The 17662-nt window shown below is 44.8% G+C and overlaps 2 protein-coding genes and 1 long non-coding RNA gene across 3 annotated transcripts; all 3 read right to left on the bottom strand.

Annotated features, from left to right (window-relative positions):
* Window positions 1-2243: 2243 nt before the first annotated feature.
* Window positions 2244-3110, bottom strand: LOC138731340 (uncharacterized). Its single transcript, XR_011339159.1, has 2 exons — window positions 3079-3110; window positions 2244-2579 (listed from the first exon to the last, which is right to left on the bottom strand). It is a non-coding gene; the product is annotated as an uncharacterized lncRNA (long non-coding RNA).
* Window positions 3111-3797: 687 nt separating this feature from the next.
* Window positions 3798-7548, bottom strand: LOC138731337 (keratin, type I cytoskeletal 19-like). The gene is made up of 6 exons (XM_069877195.1): window positions 6916-7548; window positions 6158-6240; window positions 5105-5261; window positions 4473-4634; window positions 4213-4338; window positions 3798-4072 (listed from the first exon to the last, which is right to left on the bottom strand). Exons 1-6 carry the CDS (start codon window positions 7486-7488, stop codon window positions 3818-3820), a joined length of 1356 nt encoding a protein of 451 aa, XP_069733296.1. The 5' UTR covers window positions 7489-7548; the 3' UTR covers window positions 3798-3817.
* Window positions 7549-12864: 5316 nt separating this feature from the next.
* Window positions 12865-17662, bottom strand: LOC138731133 (keratin, type I cytoskeletal 19). The gene is made up of 8 exons (XM_069876872.1): window positions 17122-17662; window positions 15495-15577; window positions 14978-15134; window positions 14559-14720; window positions 14291-14416; window positions 13955-14175; window positions 13623-13651; window positions 12865-13118 (listed from the first exon to the last, which is right to left on the bottom strand). The coding sequence occupies exons 1-8, from the start codon at window positions 17572-17574 to the stop codon at window positions 13087-13089; spliced, it is 1263 nt and encodes a 420-aa protein (XP_069732973.1). The 5' UTR covers window positions 17575-17662; the 3' UTR covers window positions 12865-13086.

The following is a 17662-nucleotide window of genomic DNA, read 5'->3' as shown; positions in this document are numbered from 1 at the left end:
GGAGGGGCTCTTGATCAGGGAGGGCAGGGATAGGTCGAGGGGGAACAGTTTTCAGCTGGAAGAGGGGAGATTGAGATGAGATGTTAGGAAGAACTCTTTTCCTGTGAGGGTGGGGAGGCCCTGGCCCACGTTGCCCAGAGCAGGGGTGGCTGCCCCATCCCTGGAGGGGTTCAAGGCCAGGTTGGATGGGGCTTGGAGCAACCAGTTCCAGTGGGAGGTGTCCCTGCCCCTGGCAGGGGTGGAACTGGATGGGCTTTGAGGTCCCTTGCAACCCAAACCATTCCATGATTCTATGATTCTATATCCAACGGTTCTGTTCAACTCACCAGGGATTAATTTCTGACTGAAATTTCTATCCTGGCAGTTCATCACACTGATGTTCTATGAAATATTACATTGAAATACAAAAGCATAGATATGTGTGTAACAGTAAATGAAATGAAATGAAGTGAAATGAAATGAAATGAAATGAAATGAACCCTGTGTTTCAGGTGAATCATCTCTGTGAGGTTCCTCACTTGGCTGGCATTGAGGCTGACAGTTTGTGAGATAGAGCAGCCTCTGCCTTACTTCTGGTAGTTTTGTGGAAAATCAAACCATCAGGAAAAACAGAATGGTATTTTTTCTGGCAGGTAGTACAAAATAGTGGTAATCTGGCACATTGGAAGAGTTTCCTCTGAAGCTAAGCCTTTTTGAACTGGAAAAGATTCCACTCAGTTTCCATCAACACATATTGAGGATCCATGGAAAAGACCAAGAAATGGACTTGAAAGCCAGACAGGGCTCTCCGCTGTCAGCCTGGCACCGTGGCACTTGGGTTTAGTTGGCGATGGAATCTTGAGAGTGCAGAATGAAAGAAGGGATCCCGGTAGGGGAACAGCAGCCGGGCAGTAGATGGCACCACAGGGAGGTGACTGGTCCCCTTCACACAAGCTGCTCTCTGTGGGCTGAGCTGCTGGGCCCAAGCTGGCAGGAGCTGAGGAGCTTGTAGGTCCTTTGGGAATCGTACTGGTGTTACTGAATCGGAACACGAAAAGCAAGCTGAACTTATTTTATTGGCTGCAGTTTAAATATAGGTAGGATATTTTGAGATCTATGTTATACAGGTAAATATCTTGTGACAATCACAGCTCCTCCTTCTGGAATGCAAATGTGGAGCTGCCTTTGCCCGTAGAATTTCTCTCCCTTGCAGTCTGAGTGACACATATAACAGTCACCTGCTTTCTGGGTCAGGAAAAAATATCATCTGTACTATTTCTGTTTGATTTTCCCTTCCTGGTGGATTGTGATGTTGCCTCACTGAAGTTTGCCAGACCCTCTTCTCAGTCTTTTTCAGTGAGAACCCCAGCAGAATGTACATTTCCTAACAGTGGTATTCTGATGATCCTGGGGCCTTGTTCATGTGGGGCTGGTTCCATCAATGTAGATAGTTTTTCTTTAAATGTCAGAAGATAGAAGAGAGAAAAATAGTGACTCTAAGGAGGCTGGAAGGAAAATAATAAAATACATTGTTCTAGAACAATGTCTGTAATGTTTGTAGATATGTTCACATGGATTGAAAAACCAAGTGATGAGGCTAACAGCAAGTTTTCTAAACTGGCTATCTTAGCGAAATACAGCATTTATGTAACTCCTGCATATGCTTCTGAAACTGGAATTTGGCCTCTTAAATGTGTATAAGCATCTCTTTTCAATTCCACTGGTGTAGCTTTGCAGAGTAACTCACTGCTGCGAGGAGGAGCTCTTGCTACCTCAGCAGCCCCAGTAACGCCCCAGGATGGCGAGTTCCTGCTGTGTGTGAAAACCAGAGCAGAGAGTCTTTCATCTCACCTGGACCTTGCCCGGTGTTCCTAGGAGAGCCAGGGGAAGTGACCTTTTTGCTGAAGGAAGTGCAGGAACATAAATATACATATGGAAAATAATTTTTTTCCAGAGGTGCAGCTGAATTGTGCATGAATTGTAGTCGTGCTGCGCACTGTGAGCAAAGAGCTTAAGGATTTTTTGCATTATCTTCTCAGTTTCTTACTGGTATTAGTGTCACGTTCCTGGGAGAACTGAATGACACTTTCTGTCTGTCTGTTCATCATCCTTTTTATTATTATTATCAAAGCTATTAAGGTTATTGTTGTTGTCCACGGCACATCTCATGGTTTGGGGTACAGGAAGCACCGTGGTAGCGAAGGTCTGTGCTCACGTTTGTGGCGATGCCATTGTGACTTCAAAAAAAATGACACCAGACTGGATGTATTTGCACAAGCAGGACAGAAACTTTATTATGCAGGTTCTTTTGTAAGGGAACTCTACAGCTACTGACAGAAAACAAGCTGGTCCTCTCTCACCCACAGAGCCAAATGCTCATGTAAAGGGGAGAGTAGATTTGAGGAAAGACATCAAGCTATTGCATATTTGACAGAAGTACAAGGATATTTCTCTCGGCATTAGCCAGTGTTGGCTGCATTGTTTCTATATGGTGCCATACACAGGAGGGGATCCAGTATTTCTTTATTAGAATCTCCTTTCACGAGCAGATTTTCCCTCCTCTTCCACGCTCACACGACTTCTTTCTCTGACCAGAGTTGCTGTGGTAGGAAAAACAAGATCAACTAGGGAACCCCCTGCCCTGCTGATACCCTGCTGTACCGTGCAATAGAGGGGCCTTTTGGTTCCCCACAAGATCTTTTCATCTATCAAAGGGGGAGTTGCCTTTACACCACATCTTCTCTCCCTGCTGGACCAAATCCAGTACATGGCAAAGAGTGCCCATCCCACGGAGTGGAATGTACCTTCTGTGTCGTGTGAATCAGCAGGGGAACTTGGGAATTGTTGGGAGATTTTGATATTTTAGAAACCCATGAAAAGTTCATGCAATTGTTTTGGTAAGTCACTGGTTTCAAAATTTCATGTAAAATAAGATAAAGGATTATATTTTTGTCTCCAAGTGGTAAAGAATGTGACCATTGCAGAAAGAGTGTGATCTGTGTTAGCAAGATGAAATCCTAACCAAAAAGATAGGTTTGTTTAATCTTAATTATTGAAACAATTAATTTCAACCCTTCTTTAAATAAAAGTTTTTCTTACCATCCTTTGGAATCACTCCTGACAACCTGTAGGAAAAGAAAAAATGTTTGATTAATGTCCACTCATCCTGTCCACTGAAAGCATTCATCCACGTAGGAAGCCCTGTGCAAATAGCTGTGTTTCACACCGCTGCTCTCAGTGGGTGGTGTCTCAGGTGTGGTATTACTGGTGTTATTGGTCAGGTGCATTCTGCTTTGAACACCAACATACTCAACTGGAAATGTGAATAGCAGCCAGACCAGTTCTTGGTCCTGATATGTCTGTCTATACTTCTCCTCTCAAAATGTCATAATTTAGTAACGATATAAGGAGCTGACTCCTCAGGAGTAGAAAGTAATTGCATGTGTAGATCAAGTATGAGAAATGTGCACTAAAAGTTATATCTTACTAAGTGAGCTGTGGTCTGTACCAAGTTCTTTTCTGGTTAAGAGTACTGTGTATGAGGAGGGGGAGGAGGATGGTTATTTTCACCTCTAGGCACAAGTATAAAAACCTAAGAGCGAGAGCTTTATGTAAGGCACATTACAGAGCCTGGTGCCTTCAGTAATTCATTGTAGTCAAAACAGTTGCGTTTATCTGGAGGTTTAGCCTGAGTTATAGCAACCCCTGGGACTTTGCCGGGCGTCTGTTTGGCCCATACTCAAAAGCCTGTGCATGCAGTAAAAGTAACTCAGTAATCTGGAGTCAGCCTGGCAACCCCAAATCACTGCTTCACAATGTGTCATGCTATTAACCTTATCTAACCATCACTGGATTTGTGTATGGTAACGTACTGCGCGTCCTGGCCCTCCAGCAACCGGCGGTATGTGGCGATTTCCTGCTCCAGGCGAGTTTTGATATCCATAAGCATCCTGTATTCCTGGTTCTGACGTTCCATTTCACATCGGAGTTCACTCAGTTGCTCCTCCACGCTGGTGATGAGGACCTGAATCTGTGCCAGCTGGGCACAGTACCGTGCTTCTGTGTCTCGCAGGTTGGCTTCCAGTCCAGCTTTCTAAGGGGGAATAACATCAGAACAGGTTAACATGCAGATCTGTCCTGCAAAGGTGGGGCCTAAGGAGAGGCCAGATAGAGAGGGAAGACCGGGTGAGTGTGCTAGCAGTGACTTGTGGTGCACTTGGGGCATCTCCATACCATGCTGAGCTGCGACTGGAGCTCAATCTCCAGCCCCTGGACTGTGCGTCTCAGTTCTGTGATCTCCGATTTGCCGGTCTGTATCTGTTGCGTGTGGGTGGCTACTTCACGGTTCAGCTCATCAGTCTGAAAGAAAAAAGCAATTGTAAAATCACATGCATGGTGTATGAAAGTTTTAAATGATTTTGAGAGAGGGAGACCCCATCCCATCTACTGGGGCAGTGGTAGGGAGGCAGCGCTGTTTATGGGCATAACTGTACCTGGGTGAAGAACCAGGCCTCAGCATCCTTACGGTTCTTCTCAGCCAGAGCCTCATACTGTTCCCTCATCTCGGAGAGAATCCTGGTCAGGTCAATGCCAGGAGCAGCATCCATTTCCACAGTGACTGTTCCACTGAGCTGATTGGAATATTCTTTCATTTCCTGGATGGGCAGAAAACAGAGGACACAGAAAGGATCAGGCTCTGCCCATATAATTTCTGCAGCGCAGACAGGGGTCTGCAGAACTTCAATAATCAACTGTCGTAGGTAGAACACGCATAAAGATGTTTGCCAGATTTTATCTCTCATCATACACACCTTTTTGCTCTCTGTGTACTCACATTTATATGTAAATTAGACATATGTTTCTTTTACTTAGCCTGTTAGTGACTTGTGCCTATGAGTGTCAAACTGGAACTGATAGGTCTGAAAAGTTTGGAATCAGAGAAATCTGTGATTCTGCGATCCTTCTCAGAACACACTTTGGATTCTTTTAGTATTACAGTTTTCATCTTGTTAAGCTGTAATGTCATCACTCTGGGTTTTTTTTGTTTTCATTTCCCTCTCCCCACCCAAGAGGCATATATTCCAAAGGGAAGGAATTTCCTTTTGGCACGGTTCTGGACTCTCACCTCCTCATGGTTCTTCTTCAGATAAGCCAGCTCCTCCTTCAAGTTCTCGATCTGCAGCTCCAGGTCAGCTCTGGCCAGAGTCAGCTCATCCAGGACTCTGCGCAGCCCGTTGATGTCAGACTCTACGCTCTGGCGCAGGAACAACTCGTTCTCATACCTGCAGTTTGAAAAAGAAAGAAGAATATGGATGGGTTTGTATTCAGTAGAGCTGTGTGTGAAACTAACATTTTATATTGAATGCAGGAGGAACAGTGGGTGATGAATGAAAACACAGATATTGACAAGAAGTGTAAAGGGAGTAAAGATGGATTTTTCCAACATCCAGCTATGACACATGAAAGTATGGGCATTGCCCTCTGAGTTTATCCTTGAGGAGTACATGACATTGCACTTTGCAGAACTCACTACTGGGACAGGCCATTTGCGGAGTCCTCTCACGTTGGTGTGGAGGAAAGCACAGATTGCCCAGTTCTGCCTGGCACACCAGGGGAGAAAACACAAACCAGCAGGTACATCACTGCAAGATAAAGGAGTTGCGCACGTGTCTTTGTCATCTTTTCAGCAGGATCTTATGCACTGCTACGTCTGTGAGCTGGATGAGCCCCATATTACTCTTTCTGTTCTAAATTTAAGACTCTCTGAGAGAGAACTGCTGCAGCCACACAGCCACTCTGTTCCTTTTCAGTGAAAATCCCAACCTATTCCTCTCTTCTTTTTCCCTGTGACTTGGGCTGGTAGAAACAGATTAGAGAATCTTTAAAAACTAAGATGTGAACTATGATTTACTGTGTACACAGCTCAGTGATCTGGGTACTGGGTTCTGCCAGATTTGTATTCTGAATTCATCTTCATCACATAGATCCTCTTTGTGAGGTTTTTTTTCATCAGAAGTTAGGAAGGACAAATACCTATCCAAAACTCTGAAAAGTGTCCTTCAGTGACTGAAGAACTTTATTTCCTAGATAAAAAGCAATACTAAACTTCGGAAAAATGCGGTTTTTTTTGAGAGAGAGAAAAGGAGAGGGAAGACAAATGTGTTCCAGGTAGACTTACTTCAGTCTGAAGTCATCTGCAGCCAGCCTGGCATTGTCGATCTCCAGAGTGACTTTGGAATTGTCAACAGTCGCTGCGTGGATCTGGCAATCAGGAAACACAGATAAAGGTTCTTGTGAATAATGGTGAAATATCAACATCCTGAGCTCATAGCAGGGAGTTCCTCAGGCTGTAAACCACCAAAGACAGCAGAAAAGCATGGACTTGCATTGTGGTGTCACTGGTGAAACACTGCTTTTTGGATTGCAATGGCCATTTCAATTTATTGTGTTGCTCTTCGGTGACACTGTAATTCCTATGGCTTTTATGGAGAAAACTCAGAAACACTCAGATCTTTTCCACGTTCTATATACAAATCAAAGAGCTGAGGTACCTCTGTGTAACTGAAGTTAGAAAATACATTTGTGCAACACCTGATCCTACCTGTAGCTGGGAGAATCTTTTTTTTTTCAGTCTTTGTGGCCTACCTGTCACATTCTTTACTATTTGATTATTGAATAACTATATCAATAATTCTAAATACATTATGCCAACTTTTAGTGCAATCATCTTAATTTCAACAAATGTCACATTTTCAGGACAACATATTTGGCTTTTAAATTGAGAAAAAGCTCTTCTGCTAGAATGCTCATAACCTCATTATATTTGGGATTGGAGAATTTATTTTGTAATCATTCTAGCTTATTTTAAAGAAGTGGAATATGCAGTTCCATAGTTTTAATGCATTCATGTAACTTCTCAACACACGAATGTCTTACCTTGTCTTGGAGATCTTCAATTATCTTGTAAAAATTGCTGTAGTCCCGGGCTGGGCTGGTGGGAGCTTGCTTCTGATACCAGTCTCGGATTTTAACTTCTAAATCTGAATTTGCCTCTTCCAGTGCTCGTACCTTGTCCAGGTACGAAGCCAGACGGTCATTCAGATTCTGCATGGTGATCTTTTCATTTCCAGAGAGGAGGCCATCACCACCACCAAAGCCACTACCAACATCAAAACCTCCAAAGCAGGCCCCTCCACCAAATCCAGCTCCTCCACCAAAGCCAGCTCCTCCACCAAAGCCACCGTAGCCTCCTCCACCAAAGCCACCGTAGCCTCCTCCATAACCACTGCCAAAACCAGAACACAATCCACCACCGTATCCACCTCCTACAGAGGAGACATACCTAGCTGAAGAAATGGAAACACCTCTGCCACCCGATCCTCCATGGATGCTTGGAGCTCGGAAAGATCCCCCTGTTCGGACTGAGGAAAGGCGAGAGCTGCTGTTTCCACCACCCCCAAAGCCACCACCATAGGTCGAAGAAGAGCTCTGCACAACAGAAGTAGCCATAGCTGCGGCACAAGAGAGTGCTAAGACCAGTTAGCTAGGTGGGTGTAGAAGAGGAAAGAATGTGCCTTCACTGTCCTGGTGCTTCTTTTATATCCTTGAGACAGGGAGTTGGGAGACAAACCCAACCTGCAGCCCTCCCTCCAAAATTTCTCCTCCCTAGGGGTGAGGCCCATTATGATGACATTCCTCACAAATGGAGCTGGCTGCACATCTTGGGGGCTTGGGTTTGCTTTTTTAATTAAACAAAAGGGATGAGTCAGATGAGTGTTTTTTCTTCAGGCTATAGTTCTGAAACTTGGAGTTTACTTCACTGACGTTTAAGAGTGGAAAAACAAAGTGAGTCCAACCCCACCCACTTCCATTTCCAGCAAGCATCACAGCTATTCTAAGAAAGTCAACTTTTTATAAAAATGAAGTTTAAGTAAAACTCTGCTTTCATTGAAAAATGCACAACCCTCAGTTCATCTGACCATTGTTTCTTCTTTTCTATCTGTATATGGAATTGAAATCAATATTCCTGTTCTTTGCTGGGAAATAATATTTAGATTTTGGAGTCTGAATTTTTAGTACAAAAAGCGCATAATCATAGCATTGCAGAAGAAACGATAGAACCCATCAGTGCGCAGGGAAGAGCAGGCACAGTGAATTCACTAATGCTTGTGAAAGAGCCAAGACAGGCAATGTAAAATTGAAATAATTGAATTACAAGAAGAATTATGGGAGGACCAAGTTCCTGTTCCGTTTGGAAAACATAAATTGTGTTTAAGATGCAACTGTTCAGATAGAAACAAATTTGTTTAATGCCAATGTGCACTGTGGAATGCAGTAATTCTGGAAAAGGAAGATTTGAGAAGCGCTTCCTTCACTGGAAGAGGGAGTCTGAAACACCTGTGTATTTCACAGGTAATAATTTGCTAGTGAAATGCAAAAGGCAGTTAGTGATTGAGGAACCCAGCTCTGTTCAGTACTGAGAAATCAAGGGAAACCAGTGTGGATCTCTTAATGAAGCAGAAACTGCTCATTTTCCCTACTGGGCTGTGTCCCGGGGGTAACGTGTGTGGGGAGTGGGGCAGCAGTGGGGTCTGGAGAAAGAGCCCCGTCCTCTTCGCACAGCAAGGTGCCGTTCAGAGGAAACCCACCCACTGCACTTGGAGATGACAAGAAACCAGGACGGAGGGGTGCAACGGCTTAAGGAAACCAAGGGCTGAGAGGAGGGACGAAGTGAAGAGGGGACGAACTTTCTCTGGTTTCTAGTTCAGAACCACCAACATTATTTTAAAACAAAACTTTGACATAAAGTAGGAGAATGGTGTTTGATAACAGCTTAATAAGGAAAGCATTGGGTTTAGCACAATTTGTGATAATATCAAAAAAAAGGAACTCCGTGCTCAGGGTGGTTGATTGCAGAGAAGCTGAGATGCACACCAGTTGTTGGGATAAACTGAAGGGGTTTCTGAAATTCCAGGTGAGACTTTAATGCCGGCTGAGGGAAATGCACAGCATTTTACCAGGAAAGAGGTGTCCTTGGAAGGAAAGAAACATCACAAATCTAGCTGGGATGCGCAGCTTAACAGTCTGGCTCTGAGAATGTCCACTCGTTCTGCAGCTGATCAGAGAAAAGAGGGTGTTTCCGAGGTGTGGAAACATGTTTCCAACAGAACCTGGACCTTTGCCACTGCAGTTCAGTTTTGCTGCCGGGCAGATTAATGCTTCTGCGGAGTTTGCCAGATCTGTGTGTCTCCAGGAGTTAAGATCTCTGGAAACAAGTTCAGACAAAGTCTCCTAAAGATAAAACAGTTTCTGTAAGACCCCTGTGCTGTAAATATCCCAAGGTGTGTGTGCTGCTGGGTTCTGTTTCATTCTGAGTGATCCCACGATAAGATCAAAATCCATTTGAAAACAAATCTGGCTAAATCAGTTTTAGAAAACACCAAAAACTTCAGCAGGATACTTTGGGGATTTTTCATTCTATCTTCTTTTGCTCCACCTTTATGACTTCTTTGGAAACTGCCGGTGAAAAATCTCTTTGCTGCTTCATGCAGTGCCTTGTGCATTGTTCCGGGCTGTTATCAGAGGAACACTTGCACAAAACAAGCAGCTGATTCTTTCCTGTAGAATATTTACTACTGGGAAAGTTAAAAGTCAATCAAGCAGCCAATACAGCTTTTGTCCTAATAACAGAAAGTCACAGTGGTGGGAACTCTGTGGCTTTTCAGTTTCCTGCAAACTCCTAGACACAGACCCTTAGCGCACCCCCCATGATCAAAAGCTTGTACATGCTGATAGCAGCACTTGCAAACCTGAGGTGTATCCCTGCCTGTCATCTGCGCTATTTGTTCTTTCATATTATAGAGCTACTTCTAGATAGTTCCTTTTACACAGACTAGTCAGTAGTGTTTTCAAACCAGAGAGTGGAAGGAAAGGTGCCTCAGCGCAGCACGGTGCAGCTTGGAGGTGGTTGGTCAAGGACCATTGGTTTGTGACTGACTAAAGTTGCTCTACTTCTCAGATATTTTCCTAGCAAGAATAAAACTTCGCTTTTGAGTGCTTAACTTGTGCACATTGGTTCTTCTGGTGAATGTAAAATGGGAAATGTGCTGTGCCTCTACCCTGGGAGCAGGCTGCTGGCAAGCGCTCTGTGCGTGCACACATGTTTCTTCAGAATTCACTCACTCGTGGTGTTTATTTATAGAGGTTTTGTTGGGTTTTTACTGTCTCCAGGTTGAAGACGTCTGTGGCAAAGCCAGCATGCATGAGAGCATTTCATAACAAACTGTGTAAGGCAAAGCTTGCTCTAGTGAAAAATTAGATACAAATTGGTATTTATATTAGCAAAGGTTTAGAAATCCAAGGTGCTTTGACAAATCTAATTTCATATCTGGAATTGAACAGGTATGCAAAAATCACCTGTCTTAAGCTCAGTTCTAGATCTAGATGGAATCCTACACACAGTCACAGTCTCCTGTTGTAATTTTTGTGTTTTAGCTATGTTCTATCTATTGTTTAAAAAAAAAAAATCAGTTACATTTCTCTAAAGTCAGGAGGTTTGGAATCCTTCCTGATTCATAACCTCTTCGGACTTTAAAGAAGCATCTCAGTTGGGTGCTGCCTCTAGAGGTACGGGCAGAGATCTGTGCTGCTCTGTGCATTCTCCGTTCAGCTCTTTCTGTAGCTGGAATGTGAACTTCAGTCTACAATTTTTTCTGCTTATGGTCTACACAGGGCACTGTAGTCACTATTGTATTGTACTTGTGGTGCATCAGCTTCTCGGTTTGTCATCTTCCACAGGGCTTTCCTGGAGGACGTTCCCCGACATGTCTGTGCTATGTAAACTCCTTTATTCCTCTGTTACGGAATTAGAGGAGTTGACACACTCGAGCCTTGCCTTTCAGGGGACAGCGTTCCATTCAAGAAGCAGCTTGTTTGTCATCTCAATCGTTGCTGATAAAGCCATCAGTCAGGCACTGCACACCTTTAGAAAACAGATCAACTGAACCAGACTCTAAATTACAATCTTGGAGTGATTTTATATCAAATTTTCACAAGAAATCCTCCATTACCCTACAAATATGCATCTGTAAAGTGTCCTTTTTGCATTCCTGAAGCACAAGAATTTCTTGCCAGACATTCCCATTTGCAGCTGTACAACATGAGAAATCTGCACCAGTAATCCCATACTGTGGCTGGTTTTGTTGCAAGGACTTACTGTCAGAGAATGGAGTTTCTTAAGATTAAAATACAGTCCTGGAGTTGTTTGTTCTTTCATCTAGGAGGGATCCCAGGTCTGACTGTTGTAGGGAATAGTTTTGATGAAAAACATTTATTAGAAAGTGTCAGCACTCAGGAACAGCCTACACTGAGTAATTAACTGCTCAAGAGCTTTCTCCTCCTTGCTCTTCCAAGAGCGGACAGTGTAACTGTGTGGGCTCTGCTGCATCTCCTCTGTGCCAGCGCTTTCCATGCTGCTGCTCCCTTTCTATTCTGTACTTGTTCCTGTCTTAACCCCTTCTGTTCTGTATCTATTTGCTGATTCTTAGTTTTTCATGACTGGTTTTCTTTCCAGTCAGAGTGAAGCCACTGCCCAATGCCATTGTGATTGATTGCCAGGGGCTGGGCCTGGAGCGTCTGTGTCAGTGCTGATGCTGACAGGTCCGCTTAGTCACTGCTGAGCCAGACCCAGGCACCAGCACCTTGTGGTTCACAGAATCACAGAACCACTAGGTTGGAAAAGACTGACTGGATCATCGAGTCCAACCATTCCCATCAATCACTAACCCATGTCCCTCAGCACCTCATCCACCCGTCCCTTAAACCCCTCCAGGGAAGGTGACTCAACCCCCTCCCTGGGCAGCCTCTGCCAGGGACCAATCACCCTTTCTGTGAAAAATTCTTTCCTAATGTCCAGCCTGAACCTCCCCTGGTGGAGCTTGAGGCCATTCCCTCTCGTCTTGTCCCCTGTCCCTTGGGAGAAGAGCCCAGCACCCTCCTCTTCACAACCTCCTTTCAGGGAGTTGGAGAGAGCAATGAGGTCTCCCCTCAGCCTCCTCTTCTCCAGGCTAAACCCCTCCAGCTCTCTCAGCCGCTCCTCTTGTTCTCCAGCCCCCTCACCAGCTTTGTTGCTCTTCTCTGGACTCGCTCCAGAGCCTCAACATCCTTCTTGTGGGGAGGGGCCCAGAACAGTATTCGAGGTTTGGTCTCACCAGTGCTGAGCACAGAGGGAGAAGAACCTCCCTGGACCTGCTGGCCATGTCGTTTCTGATCCAAGCCAAGATGCCATTGGCCTTCTTGGCCACCTGGGCCCCTGCTGGCTCATGTTCCATCGCTGTCAACCAACACCCCCAGGCCCTTCTCCTCCAGGCAGCTTTCCAGCCAGACTTCTCCCAGTCTGGAGCTGCTCAGGGTTGTTGTGCCCCAAGTGCAGGACCCGGCCTTTGGCCTTGTTAAACCTCCTGCCATTGATCTCAGCCCAGCGGTCCAGCCTGTTCAGATCCCTTTGCAGCCTCCCTACCCTCCAGCAGATCCAGCTTTCACCCAGCTTAGAGTCATCCACAAACTTGCTAAGGGTGCACTTGAGCCCCTCATACAGGTCATTGATAAAGACATTGAACAGGGCTGGACTCAGTACTGAGCCCTGGGGACACCGCTTGTAACTGGCTTCCAGCTGGAGTTAAATCCATTTCCCACCACTCTCTGGGCCCTCCAGCCAACCAGTTTTCCATCTGGGAGAGTATGCACCTGGCCAGGCCGGAGGCGCTGTGAGCATTGACCGGTCAGGGAGGCTGGCAGGCCATTTCCTTCCTGGAGAAAGCCAAACTTCAGTAACAGTCACACGACAACCCCAAAGAAGTTAAGATTGCAAGAAGATTGTCTTTATTAGAGTAGATACAGCAATTCAGTACCTGAAAGAGCTAGAAATAGTTGAAAAGCTAACCTAATTTGCAATTTAATCACCACCAAATGGACTAATCTACCGAACCCTTGTGTTACTAAGAATTTTCTGTGCTGTTTCCAGCAGTTTGGAGTGATTTCTCCATTTCAGTTCCTGTATGTTGTCTGCTTTGTCTCATGTTGAAGATGACATTTGGAGGGCTTCCAGTACTATTTTCCACTTGTCAGCTTGTCTCGTTTGTCTACAATAACACAGAGACAAAGAATAGCAATTACTAAGCACAGTACACGAGAACACATGGACACTTAGTTTAAGTCTTGTTTCTCATTCCCTTCTCCCAGAAGTTTTTTTCTCCATAGCACTGATTTGAATTACATTTACAATAGAGCTGACCTTTAAAAGCTCCAGGCAAGTTTTACTTGCATGTTTGTACAGTTTCCCTGAGCTGGCCAAGCTTCCAGGTCTCGTATCCTTCCGTCTGGGAGAATGATTAAGCATCTTGTGCTTTACTGTAGCAGAGTCTGAGATTTTTTTTCTCAGTGTCTGACATCTTTTAATGACTGGCATTTGTTCAATTCCAGCCAGTCATCATTTGTTACTTATTTGATTTTTTTCCTTTGACACAAACCAGTGCAAAAGCCCAGTCTCCAGCACGGACACAGCCACCACCACGGTTGTACACTTCCTTTTAAAAATAGGTTTTATTTGACTCCTGAACATTTCCTGAAAAAGAAAGAATTCTTACCAGCAGTTCCAGAAGAGGAGCCAGACAACCTGTAAAACAAAGAGGTAACAGTTGAAAGGAGACATAACCATTTGCTCCCTTTATGTCTTGTACTGCTTGTCAGTTTGCTTTTGTGTTCAGAAACTCTTTGGGATACTCCCTTAATGTAAATGGGAATTGTAACATTTCTAGCTCCACTATGCTCCAGACAAATTCAATTGTTAAAAGTTTGAGAACCCCAGGAGCATTTGCAGCTGGGGTCACTGTGGTGCTGTGGCTGCTGAGCTCCGTGGTGTGGTCCAACTGTGTGAGGCTGAACAAAAAGGTTTTCTAGGGTGAGAAGAGATACTTACAGGGACTCCTGGCCTTCCAGGAGCTGTCGGTAAGTAGCGATCTCTTGCTCCAGGCGACTCTTGATATCCATGAGCATCTTGTATTCACTGTTCTGGTGCTCTAGATCAGCTCGAAGCTCAGCCAGCTGCGCCTCAAGGTTGGTAATCATGACCTGGAAGTGCGCCAGCTGGGCACTGTAACGAGCTTCCGTGTCTGCCAGGGTGCCTTCCAGCGCGGCTTTCTTCAGGCAGAGAGGTTGGAGGGGAAACCACAGAAAGGTTGGTGCCGGATGCAGAGAGGGGAATACATACCCGTTTCGGTGGGGAGAGGTTCCTGCAGTGCAAATGGTAACATACCATGCTGAGCTGGGACTGGAGTTCGATTTCCACCCCTTGGAGGGCGCGTCTCAGATCGGTGACTTCAGACTTGCTGCTCTGCAGTTGTTCGGTATTGACAGCTACCTCGCGGTTCAGCTCTTCAGTCTGAAACAGGGAAAACATTCCATGAGAAATACGGGGCTTCTGAGTAGAGGCCATAAGGCTTGCACAGCGGTGTTTGTCTGTTCTAATGTTTGTTTTATGTATTTTTTTCATCAATATTGATATAGAATGGAGGTTTATCTACCTTGCTGTGGAACCAGGCCTCGGCATCCTTCCTGTTCTTCTCAGCCAAGTGTTCATACTGGTCCCTCATATCAGCCAGGATCTTGGTCAGGTCAATGCCTGGAGCAGAGTCCAGTTCAACACTCACTTGGCCAGCTACTTGCCCTCTCAGGACATTCATTTCCTGTGTGGACATGGCAGAGGAAGACAAAAGAGGGTACAATCATAAACTGAAAACACATGAACCTTCTGTTGTTCTTCAGGGGCTGAGATCAGACTGGCTCCCATTAAATACTTGGAGGAGGTATCTGGAGTTTCCCACAGTCTACAATGAAGTCCTTTCTTCACAGAGGAGAGCCCAGGGCAGTCATGAGGGACTCAACATTCCACTCACTGTTTTTCTAATGTCACTTTCTAACATGCTTCTTGGGGTTCTGTTACCTCCTCATGGTTCTTCTTCAGATAAGCCAGCTCCTCCTTCAAGTTCTCGATCTGCAGCTCCAGGTCAGCCCTGGCCAGGGTCAGCTCATCCAGGACTTTGCGCAGGCCATTGATGTCTGCTTCCACACTCATGCGCAGAGCCTGCTCAGTCTCAAACCTTGAAAAAGCAAACCCAAACTAGTCAGGTCAGCTAATTAAATCAGCCTGCCATGAAACATATCATTTGCCATAAATGTATCTGGTTTTGTAGGATTTGTGATGTAGCAAGTGTTGTCCAGCATTAAACCTTTCTCCACATGAAAGCATTAAACCTTTCTCCATGAGATACAGGTTTCCATGGTGCAGGTGATGCTTTCAGTAAATGGGTAAAGGGCTGAACTGCAACAGCAGGATCAAAACAAGTGTTCATACAAAGAGTTTATAGGCATTTCTTTCTTTTTTTCACAGCCACTGCTCTTTGGCTCAACAAGGATTTTTGTTTGCTCAAGAGACCTTTTCCCTTTCAGAAATTACTCACTTGGTTTTGAAGTCATCAGCGGCCAGCCTGGCGTTGTCGATCTGCAAGACAATCTTAGCGTTCTCAATAGTGGCATCAAGGATCTGCAAACAATGAGAGTTCATTGGTGAGGCCAAAACAACTGCATTATCCTCTTCCCTGATCTGAGGATTAGAAGAGTTAAGATTCTCTTTTATCTGTAGCTACTTCATATAGAAGTGTATTTTATTTGGTCTCAGTAGGAAAGTATCAGTGACCTATAGTGAATATGTAGCTGAGATTTATCAAAGTACTTCTGCCATGGCTCCCTTGCTAGGTGGGTCCTTCCTGTTTGTCCAGTGTAAGCAGCGGCTTTTAGCTGGCACACAGAGAGACAGCGGTACCTTCTGTCGTGGAGGACGAGGGCTTTGGTGAACCGGGGGTAGATGAGGTTTTAGGACTGAGGCAAGAAATCTCTTTCCTGGAGAGCCACAAAGGAAGCAAAGCCTGCAGAACCCTTGTGGCAGAATTTGTTCCCATTACACATTTTCTTAATGCTGGGAATTGATTACAAGGTCTGTATGTTTTTAATATAAACAATCTGAGTTCATACTGCGTTTGTAGTCTTTGAACACCTTTTAGTTCCTAGAATAGCCAGGATAATGTTCATTGATTCTTCTGTTGCATTATGGAAGTCCCTAAAGGAAATTTTGTTTATTGAGAAGTAATCCCTGTTAAATTTTGGCTGCCACTTCTAAAGCTCAGAACGTCATCCACAAAAATAGCTGGAACAACATTTTCTGTCCCCGGACTAAGGGGATAAAAGACAGGGGGGAAAAGAGCACTAAAAGGAGAAAATCTCATTGCCAGTTCTGCTTTACTGGAGCTCAGGTTTTGAAATCAGTGGGAGCAGTCATGAACTCCATGCTGAGATGTGAAAACTGAACCTCAAGTTTTCTTTCAATTATTTACACAGTTTAATCAGCTGCCTCTTATATTTTCTGGGTGTATATCATCTCAGAGTAATCAGTGATCAGGTACCCACAGGCTGTTGGGGCCTATTCTTCATTGATGTATGGGATTGATTACTCCATGTCTGCTACTTTCCAGCAGCCAAATGTTTCAGCACTCCTATATCAATTCCAAGCCTAAGTAATGAAATGTAGAAGCAAAATAAATGTATGGTGATGAAATGTTGAACTGCTGTCATTTCATTTACTCATTTACATGTGTATGGGCCTCTGAAGATTTTCAAGCTGTATGGCAGGTAACAGATTACAGAGTTAGGCAGGTTGCTGCCATTGTTTGGCTCTCTTTATCAGTATATTTATCAGTATAAATATGGTCATATATACATTAACTGGTCATATGTATGTATATGACCTGTGTATGTGCTTTATTAAAAGCCAGCATTATCTAGAGTTAAGTACTAAGGCATCTCAGACTGACTGTTTGGTACATTCTCTTAGCTAACATTTTAAAAGTTGATAATTCCATACCAGTAGTTTCCTTTATGCACCCCACCCCATCATTATGTATTCATTCCATCTTCCTCTCCTCACAAACTGTGATGCCTTCTGGGTGTTTTCCTAAGGAAGCTTTTCTCTTTGGGTTTTTCACTTCCTTAAGTGCAAATCTAAGATGATTTTTCATAAACATTAACACGTACCTTGTCTCGAAGGTCTTCAATAGTCTTGTTATAAGAGCTGTAGTCCCGAGCTGGGCCTGGTCCTCCTTGTTTCTGGTACCAGTCTCGGATTTTAGTTTCAAGATCAGAGTTTGACTCCTCCAGGGCACGCACTTTCTCCAGGTAGGATGCAAGGCGTTCATTCAGACTTTGCATAGTCGCCTTTTCATTTCCTGAGAGGAGGCCATCCCCGCCCCCCAGACCACCACCATAGCCACCACTAAAGCTGCTGGAAAAGCTGCTTCCATATCCACCACCCAGGCCGCTTCCTAGGCCAGAAGAGACAAATCGAGCAGAAGACACCGACACACCCCTGCCACCAGAACCCCCATGGATGCTGGGAGCCCTAAAGCCACCTCCGCTGAAACGGAGAGAGGAGCCAACAGGTCCCCCTGCCACAGAGGAGGTGGTTTGCCTGAAGCTGTAAGTGGCCATGCTGAGAAACACCAAGGACCTGACCCCAGCTGCAGCTGCTTTGTGATCCTGAGGCAGGGGAGTGTGCTTGGTTCCCCCACCCCACCTC

Source organism: Phaenicophaeus curvirostris, chromosome 26 (genome assembly GCF_032191515.1).
Source record: "Phaenicophaeus curvirostris isolate KB17595 chromosome 26, BPBGC_Pcur_1.0, whole genome shotgun sequence".
Taxonomy (NCBI): Eukaryota; Metazoa; Chordata; class Aves; order Cuculiformes; family Cuculidae; genus Phaenicophaeus; species Phaenicophaeus curvirostris.
This window is presented reverse-complemented; position numbering and strand designations above follow the sequence as displayed.